The sequence below is a fragment of the Canis aureus genome, chromosome 26 (assembly GCF_053574225.1).
Source record: "Canis aureus isolate CA01 chromosome 26, VMU_Caureus_v.1.0, whole genome shotgun sequence".
NCBI lineage: Eukaryota > Metazoa > Chordata > Mammalia > Carnivora > Canidae > Canis > Canis aureus.
In genome coordinates, this window is record NC_135636.1 from 42,696,264 (window position 1) to 42,718,206 (window position 21,943).

The following is a 21,943-nucleotide window of genomic DNA, read 5'->3' on the forward strand; positions in this document are numbered from 1 at the left end:
ACTGAGCAGACCCCTGGGAGGGGGTAGCTGGTTTGATGCTCTGGGCTGGGAAAGAACCTTCTTTTCCTTGCTTTGTGCCAAGAGTGAGTCAGTCCTGGCTCCGACCAAATCCCTCCACCCATGTACCTTCCCCCCATCAGATTCACCACCATGCTGGCCACCACCCCCTGCCCCGTGGTATTTTCCTGGCCAGGAGCACTAGCCCTGTGCTACCCATGCAGCCACCCATGGGTGACCTTTCTGAGACACGAGCACTACCCAGGGAGCCCAGAGATCCAAGGACTGGCCATGGAATTCACAGGGCCCCTTTGTCAAAGCTTATTAAGAATTTCAAGGCAGGGGATCCCTGGGTGGCTCAGCGGTTTGGCGCCTGCCTTTGGCTCAGGGCACGATCCTGGAGTCCCAGGATCGAGTCCCACCTCAGGCTCCCTGCATGGAGCTTGCTTCTCCCTCTGCCTGTGTCTCTGCCTTTCTCTCTCTCTCTCTATCATGAACAAATAAATAAATAAATCTTTAAAAAAAAAAAAAAAGAATTTCAAGGCAGTTGGGGCACCTGGTGGCTCAGTGATTGAGTTTCTGCCTTCAGTTCAGGTTGTGATCCCGGGGTCCTGGGATCGAGTCCCACAGCGGACTCCTCGCAGGGAGTCTGCTTCTCCCTCTGCCTGTGTCTCTGCCTCTCTGTGTCTCTGATGAATAAATAAATTTAAAAAACAAAAAAGAATTCCAAGGCAGTGACAGTGGAACATCGGAGCAAGTCCAGGGCCTGTCAACTGCACGCCCAGGAGGCCCTCCTGGTCTGTCACCTGCAAGTATCACACCCTGAGTGAGGTCGTGAGCCTGCTGACTCTCAGTCCCCACATCTGTGTGGCAGGATTTACAGTTAGATCCTCTGCATGGGATCATCCTGAGCAGTCATTCGAATAATGTAAGGTTTAGCAGCTGTTATTATTACTAATGACATTGGTGTTATTATTTAATAGCTCTTATCTGTGTTGTTTGCTCAGTGCTCTGCATATGCTGCCACGGGTATGCTGTATATATTTATTTTCAAATCGCTTTTTTTCTTTTTTTTTTAATATTTTATTTATTTGTTCATGAGAGACACAGAGAAAGGCAGAGACACAGGCAGAGGGAGGAGCAGGCTCCATGTGGGAGCCCGATGCGGGACTCGATCCCAGGACCCTGGGAACACATCCTGAGCCGAGACACTGAACCGCTGAGCCACCCAGGCATCCCTCAAATCACTTTCTATTTTGGATAATTTTAGATTTGCAGGAAGCTTGTAAAGGCAATACAGAATTCCCATCCACCCCTGAATCCTTTTCCTGCACTGTCATCTCACAGCACGAAGGCACCGTTGTCAAAAAAAAAAAAAAAAAAAAAACACACCGATGTCGGTCCAGTACTATTCGCTAAACTTCCGGCTTGGCTTGGATTTCACCAGGTTTTTCGTAGACAACCCTTTTCTGTTCCAGGCTCCCATCCAAGACAGTGCATTGCTTTGAGTGTGTTTTATTTTTAACATGACCTCGTGTCTCCAATAGTGGGTCACAGACCTGGCAGGGCAGGGATGCCAGCCTTGGGCCACCCGGTGACTCCAGAACGGGGCCCAGCAGGTGTCCCCGCCTGGAGATGATGTTTGTCATCGTAGGTCTTGGGCTTCTGAGCCCTGACTTGGCAAGAGGCCAGCCCTTCCTGGTCTGCCTCAGGTGTCAAATGCATTCAGGTTCATTCATTTCTCGTCACCTGAGTGTTTCCTGTGGGCCAGCTCTGGCTGCTGCTGGGGCTGCGGCCCTGAAGACTGACACAGGTCCCATCCCTGTGGAGCTCAGCCTGATGGGGAGACTGAGGAATGAGGTAGACAGGATATGCAACTTTGTGGTGCAGTGGTGGAGGGAAGGTGACCAGTGAAATTGGGGGTCCCCTAGGAGGGTCTCAAGGAAGAAAGCAGCATGGGAAGATCTAGTGCCAAAGCCTTGAGGGAGAACAGCAGGTGCAAAGGTCCAAGTCAGGCCAGACCCTTGGGGAGGTCCGGGAACAGATTTCCAGGCTGGAGGGTTATGAGTGACAGGAGGTGACAGACCAAGTTTAGAGTCAGGCTGGGTCATAGGTTCTGGGGTTGAAAACCCCAGCTCTAAGGGACCACGCAGGTGGCTGAGATAGAGCCCATGTCCCTTCTAAAAGGGGGTGGCCACAGCTCAGCACCAGCTTGTCACAACTCAATGCACCAGAGCTTTGGATTCTTTAAACAAGAAGCCTGAAATCCATCTTTTAAAGAGAAGAGGCATTTCATTCAAAAAGAGAACACAAGGGATCCCTGTGTGGCGCAGTGGTTTGGCGCCTGCCTTTGGCCCAGGGCGCGATCCTGGAGACCCGGGATCGAATCCCATGTCGGGCTCCTGGTGCATGGAGCCTGCTTCTCCCTCTGCCTGTGTCTCTGCCTCTGTCTCTCTCTCTGTGACTATCATAAATAAATAAATAATTAAAAAAAAAAAAAGAGAGAACACAAAGGACCAAACAAAAGCAACAATACTCGTAAAGACGCTCAGCCCAGTGGAAGCCAAGTGGGACACACCTGTGGTCTGGGTTTGGCCGGACGAGTGCCAGTTGGTGACCTCAGCGGCAGGACCTGATGATGGTGAAGAATTGTGTTTTGCTCTAAGTACTGTTTTTTTTCTTTAATATTTTATTTATTTATTCATGAGAGACACACAGAGAGAGAGAGGGGCAGAGACACAGACAGAGGGAGAAGCAGGCTCCATGCAGGGAGTCCGATGTGGGACTCGATCCCGGGACCCCAGGATCACGCCCTGGGCTGAAGGCGGCGCTAAACCGCCGAGCCACCCGGGCTGCCCAATCTAAGTACCGTACTTAAAAGAGGATCCAATTTGTCTCTTAAGACGATCCCTTGGGTTGCCATGTGGAGAATGGGTCAAGGGCAGGAGCAGCAGCTGAGAGGTGGCACTAGTGGGACAACAGTGGTGATGGGGAGAATTAGCAGAAGGGATCAAGGACGGGGGGATGTGGGTGTCCAGCTTGGGCAGCGGGAGCGGGCCCCACAGGGAGCCACGTAACCACCGGAAGCCTCAGTTTGCTCAGCTGTAGAGGGGCTTTGTGAAACCTCTGCGGACTTGGGTCTCGGGAACATAGCAGGTGCTCGATTAAAAACACAGGCGTCATACCTGGCCGTCAGACTGTTCCACCCGCGGCCGTGGGATGATAAGAAGCAAAGCCCAGGGGCCTCGGTGCTCAGATAGGAGGACTCCAGTGGCTCAGCTGGAGCGGGAGCCGGGACTGCAGGACGAGGGCTCCGAGGGAGGAGGGCCCGAGCGTGCAGCAGAGCGCAGGTCAAGGGTGGGGAGGTGGGGCTCGGGGCCAGGAGCTGGGGGGGGCCCAGGAGGGTCTCGCTCTGGAGGAGGCCTGAGACATGACTCCACCCACCCGGCTGTCCTGTCTTCCCTCCCAGACCGCGTGAGGGTTTGGATTTAGTAGCCAGGCTCTTGGCAGGACTTCTAGGGGCTCCTCCTCTGCTAGTTTCCATGTTAACGCTTTTTCTCCAGCTGAAAGAATCCTCGGGGATCCACAAACCTTCTAGAGCAGCTGCCCAGGGTCAGCATCACCTCGAGCGAGACTGAGACTGCACCAGCTTGTCCCTGCTGCCAGGGTCCTTCTGGACCATGGGAGCTTCCAGCCCTGTTCCTCTGTCCCTAGAGCCTCAGCAGCCTGCCCTGGCCACCAGCTGCCCCGGTCACTGGGCTGGCAGAGGTTGGGGCTGGTGGCCCAGCTGGGAGGGAGCGCTCTGGGAGGAAGGGGGACAGCTTTCGGCAGGCGCCGTGAGGTTGGCCAGTCCGGCGCTTCAGGCAGGATTGGACACGCAGGGGCTGCTCACAGAGGAGTGGGAGGAGCTCTGCTCGCAGCTGTCCGAGCCTTCTGGAAGACTTGAGGCCCTGGAGCAGACACAGAACGTTGCAGGCGAAATAGCCAGGCGTGGCCCGGGGTGCAGAAAGCCCTGGGCCAGGACGGAGCCGGGAGGCTGGGACCAGGGGCAGGTCCTGCGGGCTGGCTGCGGCGGGGCCGGGGTCCAGAGCTCAGGAGGGCCCACTTTGGTTCCTTGCTCGGCCTTTCCCCAGCTGGGTGACCCCGGCCATGGGACCTACCCTCTCCTCTCCAAGCCTGCTTTGTCCGCCCCCAAACGGGCACCGTCTCATGCGAGTGGCTGCCTCGGGCTCTTGGAGCCCTCGGGGCGACAGTGGGCAAGGGAGCAGCCGCTGGTCTTGGCGGTCGCCCCAGGCTGGCGGTTCCCAGCCCGTGGGGCCCAGGGCGAGGGACTGGAAGCGACGCCTTCTCCATCCAGCTCCTCGACAGCCCCGTGTCTGAGTGACGTGACGCAGCCGGGAGCCCCTGCCAGCCCAGATGCCCATGGGGCTCGGCAGGTCCTGCGGAAGAGTGAGTCAGGCCGGGTGGGGACCGTGGCAAACTGGACAGCACATGCCCTGTCTAGAGGGGCCAGCTCACTGCACCCCACAGGAATGCGGGCCCAGCGTGGCCAGATCGCTCCTTTCAAGAGAAGTAGGAACTCAGTATTTATTTGAAACATCCCAATTCTTCCATGCTGGCAGCTAACTCGTTTTTAAATTTGCATGAGCCAAACCAGTCATGTCTGCGGGCCAGATGCTAACCAAAGGCCACCAGTTTGTGATCTCTGAGCCGGCTGGAAGGGGGTGGGGGGGCTCCTGATGTCTGTAAGGTTAGAAAGCAGATGATGAAGGGACATCTCGAGTCCTGCACTGAGAGCACCCCCAGCCCCACGCAGCCCCAGGGCTTCCTGGGTCCTGGCTTGGTGCTGGAGCTGGGTGGCCCTGGGTTCAAATCCTGCTCTGCTAGTTCCCAACTGGGTGATCTTGGGCAAGTTTACCTTTCTGATCCTCGGTTTCTTCTTCAGCAAATTGGGGTTAAGGATACCTGCCTCCCTCAGCAGCTGTGAGAACAGATGGGCTGTGAACCCTCGAGGCCCATCATGGGCAGGGTGCTCGGAAAGTGCTCAGTGCTCAGTCACTGTGGTTGTGGGGAGGCTGGGGGCTTGGTCTTGCAGATAGAGCTGTCTCTTCTGTCTGTTGCTTTTCTTCCCCCACAAATACATTTTTAAAAATTTTAGAATTAGAAACAGGTTGCTGTGAGTATACGGTGAGTTCCCATGTGTCCCTCACCAGGCTTCCCCCATAGTTACTATCATATTTATTTACCGTGGTGCGTTGTCAGAGCCAAAGAACCAGCCTTGATGGATCGCTGATAACGAAACACCATGGTTTATTTGGATTCTGGTAGTTTTCCTCTACTGTCGTTCTTTATTCCGGGTTTGCATCCAAGACCCCAACCATATTCTCTTTAGCTCATGCCTCCCTAGCCGCCTCTGGTCTATGACGGCTTCTCAGACTTTCCTTGGTTTTGATGACCTTGACAGTTTGGAGGAAAAGCGGTTAGGTATTTTGTACAATACCCTTCTCTTAGGGCCGATCTGTTTTTCTCGTGGTTAGACTGGGGCTACGGGTTTTGGGAGGAAGACCGCAGAGGTGGAGTGCCTTCTCACCACGTCACACCCAGGGCCCGGGTTGTCAGCGAGATGTGACTCTGCTGCTGTTGACCTTGACCACCTGACCGGGGTGGTGTTTGCCAGGTTCCTCCTCAGCAGTTCCTTTTCCTTTTCATGTTCTGCTCTTTGGAAGCCCCAACACGGGGAGGGGCAGCGAAGCTCCGGTGAGGCTTATGGGGCAGAGGAAGCCCTACAGGAAAGAGGACTTGGGAGGGTCACAGGGACTGGAGCACAGTAGGAGTAGTGACTGTAGTGGGAGGAGCCTGGTGACCTTGGGGAGGAGTGTGGGCCTCTGGGCACCCCAGCTCCCCTGCAGAGGATTGGCCTAGGGTCTCAGGCCCCCAGGGGTTGACCAGGCTCTGGGGCTGATCTGTGGACCTCAGAACCCAGCCCATGAGTGGTGCTGCTGTGGCAGGGAGGGGCCTGGGTGAGGTAGGACAGGCTGGAGCCAGAATGATGGTCCAGGAGCCACCCACCAAATAGCACCCAGGCCTGGGACCGCCAGCAAGGTGCACCGGGCCCTGAGTCCTCCATCCTGGGTCTGGTGACCTTCCACTCAGTGCCCATTCTATGGGAGGTACAGGGAAGGATTTGTTGTCCTGATCTAAAGTTTCTTAGCGCACTGCCGCGCCATCAGTTTACGTATTTATCTGTGGCCGTGGGGCTGCGAGGGCAGAGTTGAGTCGTTGCGACAAAGGCCTAAAGTATTTACCATGTGGCCCTTCAGAGGACAAGTTTGCAAACCCTGACCCGAACGGAAAGCAGACCACGATTAGGGATGTGCAGTTTTAGGGCTTCCCAAGAGAGAGACAGACACCAGGCAGGCCGGGACTCCCAAGGGGCGGTGGGGACTTCTGGAAACAAGTGGGCAGGTGGCCCAGGGCAAACCAAGACCCTGAGGTGGGTGAGCTTCCCCTTAGGAGACAGTGATCTGCCCAGAACCCCGTGCTGCAACGGCCACGTGGGGGCTCGTCAGACAAGAAGCTGCCCCGTGGCACAGACTGCCCGGGTGGCCAGCCGTGAAGTGTGTGCTGCAGCAGGTCACAGATACGGTGAAGTGGCCGAGAGGAGAGCACCTCCTGCCCCTCGGCTCTGCCCTCCCCCTCCCCGAGCCAACGAGGAGCCAAGGAGCCGCAAGCCTGGAACTGTCATATCATCTGATTTTCCAAGAGAAGCTGGCAGGCTGGTTTTTATGAGAAATCTCCTGTTACATGTTTGCAATTAATTCCATTTTTTAGAAATCATGAAGCAGACCAAGCACACCCGTCTGATGTGTGGGCTGCGGGGTTTGAGAGCTGGGGTGCGCAGGGTGGAGCCGAGGATGTGGGAACGTGTGTAGACTGGGGAGAGCAGGCCAGGCCCAGTGCCGCCGGGGGGCCAGCAGGTGACTGGGGGCTGGGGGTGGCAGGGACGGGGAAGGGAGACCCCCGACGCGGAGTGGCCGAGTCCGGGACCTGCAGGGTCACATTTCCCCATCTCCTAACCAGTCCCAGGCGTCTGGAACAGTCTGCAGGCTGGGAGCTGGGGAGCTCGGAGTCGGGGACACTCCTCCTTGCTTACCCGGCAGCCCCGTCCAGAGGGGGATCCGGAGAAGGCCGAGAAAGAGGTAGGGATCTCTGAAGCCCCCTGCGAGATTCTCAGGGGCTTGGGTTTGCTGCTCGGTCTGCAAAGGCTGGGGTTCGAGCTTGGTGGACGCCAGCTCCCGGGTCGCCTGGCTCCTGCCGCTTCTGAGACACCGCGATGACCCCAGTTTTGCAGGTTGCTGGGAGAGTCCGGGAGAGAGTGGGTTTCCATGGCGTCCTGGTGTGCCTGCGATGGGGGCCTGGCCTGCAGGATGTGGTCTGTTCTTCCCAGCAGCCGCTGGGGCATCTGGCTATTTTCAGCCTCGCACACCAGCCCTTACCTGCTGATTGGAGCCGCTGGTTTGCAAGTACTCCCTGGCTCCACTGTGGGTTAATTGTTTTAGGATGCCTGGTTGCAAGGTGACAGCAGCCCAGGTCAACTTGGCTGAAGCAAACAAGAGAAGTCCATGGCTCACGGACAGGAAACGGCCCAGGGTAACTCCCGCCTCAGGAATAATGGATTCAGCTTCTCAGATCATATCGGCCCGACTTTGTCTCACTGCCTCCCAGCTCTGCTTCCCTGCGTTGGCTTCAATCCCAGGCAGGCCCTGGGATTGGTGGCAAAGGTGGCCCTCAGGCTCGTGGCCCATCCACTTGGGAACCTGGGGGTGGCATCCCTGTCTCAGTGGTGAGAGTCCCAAGGCTGATTCCCATTGGCCCAGCTCGGGTCACAGGCTCAGCCTTGGACCAATCACAGCTCGGGTGGGTCAGGCCTCCCCCCAACCCCACCTGAGCCGCAGCAGGTAGGGACAGTGGCCAGGTCGGGCACAGACGAGTGACCCTGCAAGAAGATCAGGATGCCGATCCCAGCGGGCAGTGGAGGCTAGACGGGCCCGTGTCCGCTTCACTCCCACCCACTCTCTAAGAGCAGCATATGTACCCTTGAGGCCACTCTGGAGCCCGTGTGGCTCCTCCTAGGTCACCCCTTCCTGGCTGGCCTTCAGGCTCAGCTCTCCAACCAGCTATGAGTCACCATCCCACATTGCCTCACGTGCTCCAGGATGCTGGCCAGGGTTTGGTCCAGTCCTGCGAGGAGGCTTGCAGGATGACTCCTCCTTGGTCCTGTCATAATCATATTGATTTTGTCCCCTTTTTGAAAGATTCTCTCCTTGAAGGAGGAGGCAGAATGGGAATCGTTTCCCATGCCTCAGGGTGGGGGTGCCTTACCCATTCAGAGGCACCCCGTTTTGAATAGTAGAGCTACTTCAGAAGGAACGGGATCAGCATGAGGCCACGTGACTGGGGCAGGACACTGGCTCCAGCCTGGCCACTGGCCCCTCGTGGGCTCCTTCCCTGGCCTGGGACCTGAGGGTCAGGAGCAGAGATGTATCTTTTCAGGATTACAGAATGTTCTTTGACCGCCATGTGTTGGGACAAGGGAGCTGGTCTTTGAGTGTTATTATATGTTTGAAAGTTGCATTTTCTAGAGACTGCGATGCCCAGTTTTCAGGGGAAAAGAGGGGAGGATATTCTAAGTCTATGGGCTACCCCTGGATTGCATCCCTCAGGCTGTGAGATGTATCTCATGGCTCGTTTCCCAGTCGTGTGCTGGTCATGGAGCTGTTGGAGGCCTCGCATCCCATCCATGGGGGCAAGGGGCAGCCCAGGAAGGTGCTAGAATGAGGGGGCAGGTCATAGGCCTGGGCCCCAACTACCCCCAGGTAGGCTGAGCCAAGAATGGCTGACCCAGGGTTGACAAATGGAATGTTCTATTGACTTTCTTTTCGTGAGGCTGGCCCTTGGCCAAGGTGAATGGCTCATCCTGGTTTTCCAGGATGGTGACACAGGGAGATAGGTAGTCCTGACACCTGAGCACGTTCTGACTTGAAATACTTTGATGGTTTCCTTCTGTGGAGGAAAGTTCAGGGCTTCGGGGCTCAGACATGAGAATCTATCCACTCCTGCCCTAAAAACCTGGCTGCTCCCCGTTAGGGGATATTGATCACAGCCTCCTCCCTGTTCCCCTCTTTCCCCTCAATTCTGCTCTTTCTAAAACACCTAGGGCACCTGGGTGGCTCAGTCAGTCAAGCATCTGCCTTTGATCAGGTTGTGATTTCTGGGGTCCTGGGATCGAGTCCCATTGGACTCCCTGCTCAGTGGGGAGCCTGCTTTTCCCTCTACCTCTCCTCCTGCTCTCGTGCTCTCTCTTTCTTTCTCTCTCTCTCAAATAAATAAATCTTAAAAATAAAATAAAACACCTAATGCCACATACTCCTGATTAGTGACTTCAGTGGCTCCCTGGTCTCTTGGGATGTTCTTCGCACAGCCTCCGAGAGCCCATGTGATCGGGCCCTGGTTTATAGCCTCATCTCTGTCCACATGGTGACCTGGCCCCACTCCAGACTGAGCTGCTGGTGTCCCCAGGTGCCCCTCCCTCCCCGCCATGGCACTGTGACATGCCACTCAGTCTGGAGGCCAGCCCTGTCAGCTGGGCGGTGGAGGCCCCCAATGGCTCAAGCCTCCAGAAACCTCCCTGATGCCCCCTCCCCTACCGCCCAGGGGAGTTGGGCCTCCTCCAGGCCCTACAGCTCCCTGTGTCTCCCCACCATTAGCCATCACCTGGCGGAGTTCTCTCTGTTGGTTCCTCCGTCTCACCCCGCCAGGGAGCCCGGGGTGGCTGGGGCTGCCGTCTTTTGTGTAGATGGGCCTGGGCTGGTGTGGGCGCTCAGGACGTGGTGGTGGAGTGGGCAGGCACTCGGAATACGTGGGACCTGGGTAAGGCACCCCCCGAGCCTTGGTTTCCCCGCCTCCACGATGAGGATGGTGGTCAGGGCATCACTGGGGGGAACAACTGTGCGGGGAGGCCGAGTATGCACGTGTGGATGCAGTGCGGGGCCCGAGGAGGGCCCAGGCTTTGGGAGAGCTGTTGCTGATTGTGGTCCAGAGCCGCCACTCCTGCCCTGGCACCTGCACCGGGTGGTGCTGGGTCTCAGCTGGGGGAGCCCAGGAGGTGGGACCGTCAAGGGAGATGCATGGGAGGGAAACGGGGAGGGTGGTGAGAGGGACTCCTGATGAAGATGTGCAGAAGGGCCTCATTCCTTTGCACCCCTGAGCCCCACATTCCTGCCCATCTCCCAGTAGGGCCCAACCCCCTTCTTCCCAAGGGGCTACCGTCTTTGGGATCAGCCCAGGCTCCACATGAGAATCAATTGGTGACTTTGAAATACCCCGGTGCTGGGCCCCCAGACCAGTGTCCTCAGGCCCAGGGGGGGAGGCGGGGTGGGGAGGTGCCACTGCACAGCCACCTGTGAGAAGCACTGTTGGACACTGTCCTCTGTGAAACCGGTTTCTCCTGGAGAAAGGGTCTCACCAACCAGAGCTTGGGGAGGACTGCTTGATGGAAAATCTCTTTTTCCCACCCTTCTCAACAAAAATCCGCAGCAAATATAAGTGAACACTTCTTAAAATGGTTTGAGTGTTTTTTTTTTTTTTTTTTTTTGAAAAAGTAACACATTTATATGGCACCGACTCGAGGCGGCACAGATGGGGACCCGGTGACAGAACACTGAGCCCGCCCCCCAGTTGCCCAGCAGCAGGCCCTGTGCCGGGGCTCCGGGGCCCCCACAGAGCCCACGTGTGCGTGCACACACATGCACACGCAGGTGTGAGGGACACCTGGCTCCTCAGTCCCCCTGTCAGGCCCTGCCCGTCCCTACGTCCCCGTGTCCCCGTGCCAGCTGTGCTCCGCCCGGGACGAGGACCACCGGTGCTGATGGCCCGTCTCCCTGGGTGGGGCGGCGCTGGCTCTCCCAGGCGGTGCCACCCAAGGACCGTGCATGGAGCCTTTGTCACGCAGGCCGTGCTCCCTGCAGGCTGCCCTCAGTCCTACACCGGCATCGTCGGGCCACTGCGCGAGTGACTCACAGGGGCTGATGGTGCGCCTGGTTTTCTGTCATTGCAGAAGCTGTGGGCGCCGGCGCCCCCGCCCTACGAGCTGCCTGCGCTCTACCGGACGGAGGACCACTTCCCCGGGGCCGCCAGCCAGGCCGCTCTGTGCACCCCGGGCCACCCGCGCCGGCGCCTGTGAGCGCTGCACCTGCCACCTGGGAGCGGCACCTGCCGCTTATGAGCACTGCACCTGCCGCCTGGGAGCGCTGCACCTGCCGCCTGGGAGCGCTGCACCTGCCACCTGGGAGCGGCACCTGCCGCTTATGAGCACTGCACCTGCCGCCTGGGAGCGCTGCACCTGCCATCTGGGAGCGGCACCTGCCGCTTATGAGCACTGCACCTGCCGCCTGGGAGCGCTGCACCTGCCATCTGGGAGCGGCACCTGCCGCCTATGAGCACTGCACCTGCCACCTGGGAGCATGGCCCCTGCCGCCTGGGAGCATTGCACCTGCCACCTGTGAGCGTTGCACCTGCCGTGGGCAGGGAGAGGGCCCACCAGCTCCCCGCAGGGGGCTTCCCGACCGCTTCCTGCATTCCTGAACCCCCTCCCTCGCTTCACTGAAACCCCGGGCCTCAGAGATGGGTTTGGGGCGCGTGTGTGGCCGAGCCCAGCACTGAGCTGGAGGAGGCGAGTCCTTCCCACTCGGGGGGCCAGCCTGGTGTCCCCGGGGCTGCGGTGAGTGGGTCTGAGGAGCCATCAAGGCTTCAGGCCCCCAGGGACCCGGGTTTCCCCATGTCTCTGTGATGGGCCTGGCGTGGGCTCTGTGGGGGCTCCTGCTCCGTGCCACCAGGTGCATGGCTCCAGGTCCTCCTATGGTGGGTGCTTTGTCCCCAACCCTTGTGCTTGCTGGCTTGTGAATCCGCTCAATAAAGGTGTCGAGAGGTCACGTATGGTATGGGTGGGAATGTTTTCTCTGGGGGAGCTCCTGCACTGAGGCGAGCCCGACCCCCCGAATCTGCACATCAGGAAGCCCCTCACCTCCAACCTGCGGATCCCCAGCAAGAACTGAGAGGTTGTTAGGATTCCAGGGCTCTTCAGAGGTAGCTCTGCCTTCGTTTCATTGCATGCAGACACGTTTCCTGCTCTTGTCCTGGAATTCCGGATTTCTCACCTTGGTGATGAATAATTCTGCGTTGTTTTGAAATTCCTCACAGAGCCAAGAAAACACACACACATATACATACACACACAACTGAACTGCAGACCTGTGTTACAATTTCAGGGAAATCTAATGTAATGAATCAGGAGGGAGAGAGCAGTACAAAAGTAAGGAAAAAGCTGGATCTTGACAATTTTAGGACAATTTTTTGGGATTAAAAATACAGGTCAGGGGCACCCGGATGGCTCAACAAGCCAGCAGGCACAAGTTGACTGAGTACCAACTCTTGATTTCAGCTCAGCTTGTGATCACGTGGGTCATGGGATCGAATTCCGCATTGGGCTCCCCGCTCAGTATGGAGTCTGCTTGGGATTCTCTCTCCCTCTCCCTGCTCTTGAGTGTATGTGCTCTCTCTTTTTCTAAAATAAATCTATCTTAAGAAGAAAATATATAGGTGGACACCTTGTTTCAAGAAGAGCCAGCATTTTCCTGTGGAGGTCATTTTTTTAGTAAAAAAACTCGTATACATTATTTTTTTTTAAGATTTATTTTTTTTATTTATGATAGACATAGAGAGAGAGAGAGGCAGAGACACAGGCAGAGGGAGAAGCAGGCTCCATGCACCGGGAGCCCGACGCGGGACCCGATCCCAGGACTCCAGGATCGCACTCTGGGCCAAAGGCAGGTGCCAAACCGCTGTGCCACCCAGGGATCCCTATTTTATTTTAAATAATAACCCCAGCCCGGGCTCATCCTGACATCTGTCAGTATAGACGGGTGCCGCTGGCATCTGTACTTTTGTGGACGGAGCCCACGTGGTGCCTTCCGTGTGTCTGGCTTCCCTGGCTGACACTGTCACAACAGGTAGCCGCAGATTGTTTCTGTGCTGTATTGATCGGGACTGTTTTTAATGAAGGAAGCCCTGATACTCACTGGGCCCCAGTGTGTCCACTCAGGAAGAACATGGATTTGATGGAAAGTTAATTTTTCAGACAAACGGTGAGGACATCGGTTTCCAGAGGCCGAGTGTGTGTGGCTTGCTGCAGATATCCAGGCCTCTTTCAACTTTCAGGGCCTGAAGCAGGGGCCTGGGAAAGGTGAAAGGGAATGTCATGTGATCAAGCTATAGCATCGTGAGTGTCCTAAAATAGAGACTCACTGGACTGTGGCTGAGAGCTTCTAGCTCTGAGGTCAGCCTGCCTGGGTGGCACCATCTTCTCCTGCACACCTCAGCTGTGTGGCCTCGGGCTAGTTGCTTACCCTTTCTGAGCCCAGCTTCCTCCTCAATAAGAATGCAGCAAACAATGGCACCTGCCCACTGGGGGGTGTTTGTGTGACAAAATGAGGGGACCTCTGTGAGCGCTGGCCACAGGGCTGGCAACGGGTACTGCCTGCAGGTGGGTGATTGGCCCAGCAGGAAAAATGCCAACTGTGTGCTATTTCTCAGTTGATCAGTGGCATCCAGGAGCATCAACAGCGAGTGACTTAGGGACCACCCTTAAATTTCGGAGTAAGAACAGGTGGAGGAGTGAGAGCTGCCACAAGTCCCACTAGCCCTCTCTGCATTTCACTGTCCTTGGATATTTGTCAGGACACCCACTGACCCCAAGTCAGCAAGGAGGGGAGAGGTTGCATGAGAACGTCGGTAGGGAAAGCTGACCAATGAACTAGGATTGGCCATTCCAAGTTTGCTGGGAGTCCTAATGCCAAACAGTGAACTTTGAGGTACACTTGGGGACACCCGGAGGGAGGGAAGGCAAAGACACAGAGCCTGCCAGCAATTCTGACCTCAGTCCTTTGCTGGTGTTCTGGAAGCACTGTCCTTGTGCCAGGTGACCTGATGACCTGTCAGGTAAAGGAAAGGCTTGACTGCTGGCTCAAGCAGAGCCCACAGCCCTTGCCAGGGTCACTTTGCAGCCTAGGAAAATGTTCTTTTGTGGAACGCCAGTAGAAAGGACATTGCACATTTTCATGAGAGCAAGGCTCTTCTTTGGTCAACCACCTCCCTGCTTTCCCAGTGGATGTGAACTTCATGTCTGTCAAAGCAAGAGGTTTCAAGAAGGTGGCCCACGCGTTGGCAGAAATGTGTGGTTTACCCTGAACTGTTTAAAAATGTTTTCGTGTTGAGACAACTGGGTAACCATCTGGAAAAAATAAAGCGAGTTCCATACCTCACTCTGTACACCAGGAACATTTCCAAAATTCCAAATGGATTAAGGACGAGTTAGATGTATAAAATGAATTTATATAAGAAGGCAGAAACGTTGGAGAATCATTCAACATCCAGAAGCCTTAAAGATAAATTTGATTATATAAAAAAAATGTTAATCCTTTGCATGGCAAAAACAAATTGAAAACTCAACCAAAAAAAAAAAAAAATCCAAAAAAACAAGAAATCTAAAGCAAATTCGAAAGACGAATGACCAAAACGACAAGTGACAATTTATATATATAAATATATTTTATAAAGGCATAATCTCCCTAACATATAAACAGCTCCTACAATAAGAGAAAAAGTAGAAAAATGGGCAAAGGATATGAACAGGCATCTCACAGAAAAGAAAACGTAAAAGGCATTTTAAACACATGAAAAGATAATCTCTACCAGTAAGTATGAAAGAATATAGAAATTCTTCCGTTTTCAGTATTTTAGGCTGGCAAACACGAAATGTTTTTGATGACACTGTCAGTGAGATTTTTTTTTTTTAAAGATTTCACTTATTAAAAAAAAAGATTTTACTTATTCATGAGAGACACACAGAGATAGGCAGAGACACAGGAAGAGGGAGAAGCAGGCTCCTCAGAGGGAGCCCGACCTGGGACTCGATCCCGGGACTCCAGGATCACGCCCTGGGCCAAAGGCAGATGCTCAACCGCTGAGACACCCAGGTGTCCCTGTCAGTGAAAATTGTGAAGAACAAACATTTTCAAGCATGGCTGGTGAGATTCCATGCTCGTGGAGGTCGGTGGGCAGTACCCATCTGAAATTAGAAACGTGTATGCCCCGGGACCTCGTAATTCCACCTCTAGGGATCCCGCCTCCCAATAGACACCCACAGGAGAGAAATGATAAAAGCACATAGTAAGTCTTCACATGTTGAAATAGCCCAAGATTGGAAGGCACCTAAGTGTCCATCAATAATGGGATTGGTTTGGTTCTAGTACATCCACACGCACACAGACGGATGGAATCCTATGAAATTGTAAAAATGGATTAGGAGTTCTTTATGAGTTGGTATGGAAATGTCACCGAGATACGAAAGCCAAGGTGCAGAGAAAAGCACATGATACGCTACCATCTGTGTGAGAAAGGCATTAACATTCCCTGGAAGGATAAACAAAAATTTGAGAACAGGGAATATCTGTCTTGGGTGAGAAGTAGACTTTCCATGTTTCAGGGTTTGGGTTTTTATATATATTTGGATATTGGGTGTTTACTTATTAAAAAAAAAAATTAACTAGGGACGCCTGGGTGGCTCAGCGGTTGAGTGTCTGCCTTCAGCTCATGGGATCCAGGATCGAGTCCCGCATCGGGCTCCCTGCAGGAAGCCTTCTTCTCAAAAAAAAAAAAAAAGAAAAGAAAAAAAAAAAAAAGGAAGCCTTCTTCTCCCTCTGTGTCTCTCATGAATAAATAAAGAACTCTTTAAAATATAATAATAAACAAAAAATGTTAACTAAAATCTGTTGCCAGCAATTAAAAATCAGTCCACAGAAAGAACTGGATGTCCAGCCCCTCTTCCAGAACTGGAGTATCTGGCACTTGTGGGCTCACGTTGTTGCCAGAAACAATGAGCAAAAGCCGGGTCACTTCAGAGGGGCCTGCTCTTCCAGGTTGCTCTTGTATCCAAGTTGTTTCACTAATATATTTTATCTCCTGGCCCCTGTGGGTATTTGCATTGGAGAGCCTTAGAACCAGAGGCCCTTAGACCATGGAGAATTTGCTCCAAGGATATGGGGTCTGTGAAGAAATGCAGCTGGGGGAAGCGACAGCTGCGCAGCCGCTGTAGTTCAAGCAACTGGCCTGGTGGCAAGCCTCTCTGTGCCCAGTTCCCAGCAACCTGGGGACGAGGGGGCACGATCTTACTATAGAAAATGTGTGCTTTCCACGGCCCTCCTTTTGGAAGTGACTGATGCCGAGCCAGACGAAGACCTAAGAAAACTAGAGAGCAATATCTGTCGTGAATATAGATGCAAAAGTTCTCAACCAAAATATTAGCAGACCGAACCCAGCGAGGTAGAAAACGGATTATACACCGTGACCAAGTGGGATCTCTCCCAGGAATGCAAGGTCGGTTTAACATCTGAAAATCAATCGATACGACACACTGTATTAATAAAGGTCAAAACCCACGCAGTCCTTTCCATGGATGCAGAGAAAAAGCATCTGCCAAAAATCGAACAGCCGTTCGTGATAAAAACTCTCCTTCTTGGGGCGTAAAGTGGAGTTCTCAGAGAGCAGGTTAGAGGCTGGGTAGACACCCCAAAGGTGTCTACTGCTAGGGTTACTGGCTCTCTGGGGATGATTTGTTGACCTAGGCAGCTGGAGGCATCAGGGCGTTTATCTCCCCATCTTTTTTTTTTCTTTTAAGATTTTATTTATTTATCATGAGAGAGAAGCAGAGACACAGGCAGAGGGAGAAGCAGGCTCCATGCAGGGAGCCTGACATGGGACCCGATTCTGGGACCCCAGGATCACACTCTGGGACGAAGGCAGGCACTTAAACTGCTGAGCCACCCAGGCTGCCCTATCTCCCCATCTTAAAGCAAAATCCCACTTAATCTTTTTTTTTTTTTCTTCTAAGAAGCTTTATTGTTTCCAGTTGGTCCACAGCTTGAATGAGGCCTGAAAAAACTGCTTAAAAAGCTGCGTGCTGGGGGCACCTGGCTGGCTCAGTAAAGCATGCAACTCCTGATCTCGGGTCGTGAGTTCAAGCCCCATGTGGGGTGTAGGAGTTACTCAAAAAAAAAAAAAAAAAAAAAAAAAAAAAAAAAAAAAAAAAACAACGCTGCCTAGTGGAGGCAGAGAGAGGCTGAGGCAAAACCTCTGATGCCAGGGGCTGGCGGAGGGGCCCTGGAAGGCGGCCGGGCTCTGGGCGGCTTCCAGATGTGCTCGGCCCACTTCGTCTTTTGGTCAAGAGCACAACCTCGTTGGCTTTGGAAAAGCTCAGAGCACTTCTGCCTGGGGGCAGCTTTCCCAGAATTCCCTCTGGGGCCTGCGGGCTGGCCGTGCCCTCCAAGGCCGCCAGGCTCCTACCGGGTCGCCAGCTGGACGCAGCTCGGGCTTGCGAGCGGCCGGGCGGTGACCATGGCTCCGAGGCCACCCCACCTCCGCGGCTGGGACTTGCAGCCGGGGTGTCCCGCCGGCGACACGCGGGCGTGGCCTGAGGAAGGCGTTGGGGGGCCCATCGGGGACACACAGAGCCAGGCCCGAGGCGGAGGAGAGGGAGCCGACCCGGCGGCGCCCGGAAAGCGAGGTGGGTGCCGCACCCGGGGACCGAGGGCTGTCCCTCTTGGCCCACGGTGTCCTCACCGCCCCCCACCGTGAACCCAGAAGCCCGGGTGTTTGCTTGCACGTGTCACACGGGTTTCTGCAGGGCCACCTGGCTGGCTTAGTGGGTGGGGCATCTGGTTGTTGGTCTCAGGGTCATGAGTTCGAGCCCCACTTTGGGTGTGGAAGTTACTTTAAAAAGGTGGGGGCGCCTGGCTGGCTCAGTGGGTGGAGTGTGTGACTCTTGATCTCAGGGTTGTGAGTTCGAGCCCCATATTGGGTGTAGGGATAATTTAAAAACAATTTTAAAAAGTTGGTTCCTACACACAGGTCACTTCTATGAGTGTAGAGATGAGGGTTCTCAGGCTGTGCAGCTGGTGTTTGTTGAACGCAGAGAAAGCGAATAAATGGTGTTACACGGGAAGCCGCAGGCAGCAAGCGTGTAACTCCGGGGACGGCCCGGGCTGTAGGCCCCGTTCACATGTGTGTCTTTAAAACAGGGCTTCTCGGGCTGGGCCGCACAGGGGAGTCAGCTGGGCCAGCTCGGGACCACGCACATCAGAAGCCCTGGGGTGGGGGGGGGGCGCCTCCTGGAGCCCCCCAGGAGCTTTCAATCTGCATTGGAGCTTTGGGGGAAGAGCAGTCAGGAGATCTGCAGCGACTGACTACCTGCCTTGCAGCAACCACACCTTTGGTTTTACATTCTGCAAGAGAGCTTTCGATGGAAAGGCACAGGGGGCTCCACGTCCACCTCCCACCTTCCTGAGTGTGGTTGTGGCATTGGGTTTGAGTTGGTTTCTGGTTTGTGTTGAACTGAGTTCATCCCAGATGCAGAGATGGGTGCTGACTGATCTGAGCCAATCAGGGTCATGCTGGCTCCCAGGGACTCGAGGAGACAGCTCTGACCGAGGCCCACCAGCCACAGAGATAAGCTCTGGAAAGGTCCATTTGGCTCCAAGGTCAGGCCTCCTGCTCGATAGTGAGGGAAGCACCCTACAGACACCAGGGTGCCTGCCTAGGACGACGGTGGCCATGTGGGGGGCAGGAGGGAAGGAGAGAGGACCTGAGCTTCTGCCCATACCACTGAGCATAGTCGTTACCTGGGCTCTTCAGTGCCCCTCGGCATGCTTTAGGCAACATAAGTCACCCCAAGACATGAGGCTCCCCCGATTCTTTGTCTTGCCTGGGCCAAGGAAGAAGTCTCATTTTGGTACTGGTGTGCCTTGAATCCCTCTGATTTTCCTTCTTAACAAACAGAGCCAGAGCCCTCAGCGAGCAGTAACAGGTGGCAAAGTTTTAGTCTAATGTTTTGTATTTTTATGGACGTCTTCATTAGTGGCAAATCCTGGTTATCCTTTCTTGCAGAGACCAAGTTTTCCTTTTTATTTTTTTTAAAGATTTTATTTATTCATGAGAGACACACACACACACAGAGGCAGAGACACAGGCAGAGGGAGAAGCAGGCCCCATGCAGGGAGCCCGACGTAGAACTCGATCCCGGGTCTCCAGGATCACGCCCTAGGCCAAAAGCAAGTGCTAAACCGCTGAGCCACCCAGGCATCCCCCAAGTTTTCCTTTTAAAAAGGAAAGGGCAGTTGTTCTGCAGATGACCAGGATGACAGTGTGAATGAGTAGTGAGGGAGATGCTGCGCCAGGGAAAGCATGATGTACTGGTTTATAGACGAGGCTCATGTGTCTGCATTCATAGCAGAGAAAGCCTTTATGAGGCTAGTTTTTAGCCAAGATCAAGGCTCTGTGGTGCAGTGGGAATGCTAGTGTCTGTGGACTCAGATGTCCTGGGTCCAAGTCAGCTGGGATGTGGGGACAAGATAGCTTCTCAAACCTGGAGCTGATATTCCCTTCACAGGATTTTTGGTTTTGGTTACAGGTGGGTGGGTACTGGGGCACTAGGGCAGGACTATTTGGGGATTCAAATTATCTTGGAATTTAGTACCCTACAACTAGTCCCAGGAACACTTCAGGGATGTCTGGAAAGTACTTGAGTCAAGACTGGCAATTTACTGAGCTCCTAGGAAAGGTGTGGTCATGCCCCTGGCCTGAAGGAGGAGGGGTCCTCGGAGGACAGGGCTCTGTGTTTGAGCCTCTCTTGGATCCCTCTTCCCGGGAAACCCCATTTAGCTAGTCCTGCCGGCAGAGGCAGCCGCCAGCAAGTCATGCAGGGCCAGGACCATTGATCCCTAGGCTCTCTGGTATGGTGGCCTCACATGCACCGTCCGTACAGTGGAACGGTCACACTCTGGTCTAGTCCAAGTCCCAGCCACCACGGAGCTTACGACTACATTGGGAAAGCCCTTTTGTTTTTACTCTAGCTTTATCAGTTTCCAAAAGGTGAACAGTTGGCTTCCTAGGATATCCATTTTGCCTCTATAATGAGACCTTAATAAATGTCCAGCAAGACTCTTGCAAAAGCCCGCTGAGGTTCAAATGGCATCACACCTCTAAGGCCTGATGGTGAGCGGGACAGGCGGTGGCGCTTGGTCTGCATCACCGATGCAAGAACACTGTATCCTGAAAAACACACAGCAGCAACAACTCACTTCAATAGCTGTAGTGAAGATTCTGCCCTTGATTGCCTTCATAGATCATCTGCCCTGGAAGGGACTATGGGCCTTCCAGACCTTCCTTCCTCCGTCCTCTTATTTGGAGCACTTTGAAATCAGGACTGGATGATTTCCAGCACATGCAACTTTCATCTTATATGCTGATTTTTTGGAACACAACTCCCACCTAATTTGCAATTCCACTCAGATTCAAGTCCTAGTGAATGTTTAAAGTTATTTGGAGTATGGAGTATGTTGATGGGAAGTAGCAGGATGCAAATGGGGACCCCCCCCTTTGGTGCAAGTTTGGATCGGTTTTAAGCTAACCTAGTAGTGATTGACAGAAAATGAGGGATCCTCTAAGTGGATACACCACCAAGAGTTTATCAAGCTTTTTTCTACAGCACCTCGTGGTGGCCAATTGACCACTGGTATGTTGGAATGCCATTTCAGAACGGTGCAAGCAACCTCTTCCCTTTATTTAGTCTTCTGGGGGCTCAACACTTCGGTGAAACATGTTTGCAGTTGGTGCCAACCCAGTGAGCAACAGGGTAGGTTAGAAATAAGGATCACAATGGATAGAAAAGACCATTGCCTGAGGAAGGGGCAAAAGGCTGACCTGATGCTGAGTATTTAATATATTCTACTTGATTTCATTAGTATTTTCCATCATGCAAATTAAGTGATTCTCAAGCTTTCGTGGCATAGAATCCCTTAGGATTTTGGGGGTCTCCATCTTGAGGGTTTGATACTGGCAGTCTGGGGTTGAGGTAGCAGTGCTCACTTGACAAAAGCAAGTTTAATGGCTTCCAGTGGTGGTTCACTTGGGGCATCCCCCAATCTCTGAAAGATCATTTTCAAATCTGGCGCTTGTTTTGTTCTCTTCTGAAAAAAGTATCCGTCTTTACAAATGGGCAGGCGTTGGGATTGGATACACAACTACGGGGCAATCAAAGGGGTAGATCCTTTTCTGCTTACACCTTGAGAGGACAAAGAGCTGTTTGATGGAGACCAACGATGGGAGAAGTGCCTCAATGTGCTGAAAAGGGAGAGAAATCAGGCTGCTAGTCAGGCTGACTCTGAAACTCAGGGCCACAAGAAAATCAGGACATAAAGTTCCCTGGGAAGAAAATTTACAGAATTGTTCAGTCTACAGTTACATTCCCTAATTAGAAGGTGGCAGATTGCCACGGCTTTTATTTCCAGATTTTTCCAAAAGCAAACAGTAGCAACAACATTCTTTTAAAATGGCTTTTATTGAAACACTTTTAGGGCTTCTGCAACATCATTAGTTGGGGATCTTCTTTATTTCCAATTCTTAGGTGGCTATTCTTTTTTGAATGTCAGGAATGCCCGTTCCCACCACCTTAGTGAGGAAGCATGTTCGTCTGTCTCTGCTCAAGTGTCCAACCAGGAACTTATTCCCTCCCCTATTCTATGCGTCTCTTTAGAACTTCACGTAGGCCTCACAAACCCAGGCTTCGTTCTTCCCTGTTCATTTGTTAGGCAGACTATTTGAAACCAGGGGTGGAGAGGGCTTCAAGTCAGCTGCTATTACTATCTTTTAAGAGACCAGCTTTCTCAGTGCCAGTTCTTCTGATTTGATAATCTGTGGCATCTTAGTTGTGGACACCCTGTCTTAAATATCATTAGCTTGTTGTCTATAGAATTTATAATCTCTTGTAGAACAGACT

At 53.6% G+C, this 21,943-nt stretch overlaps 1 protein-coding gene across 1 annotated transcript in view; it reads left to right on the forward strand.

Annotated features, from left to right (window-relative positions):
* Window positions 1–11,991, forward strand: part of BCAS4 (breast carcinoma amplified sequence 4) — a 55,733-nt gene extending 43,742 nt beyond the window's left edge. Inside the window, 1 exon segment of the mRNA XM_077873576.1 lies at window positions 11,114–11,991. Within this exon segment, the coding sequence (XP_077729702.1) occupies window positions 11,114–11,239 (126 nt within the window). The 3' untranslated portion in view covers window positions 11,240–11,991.
* The last annotated feature ends 9,952 nt before the right edge of the window (window positions 11,992–21,943 follow it).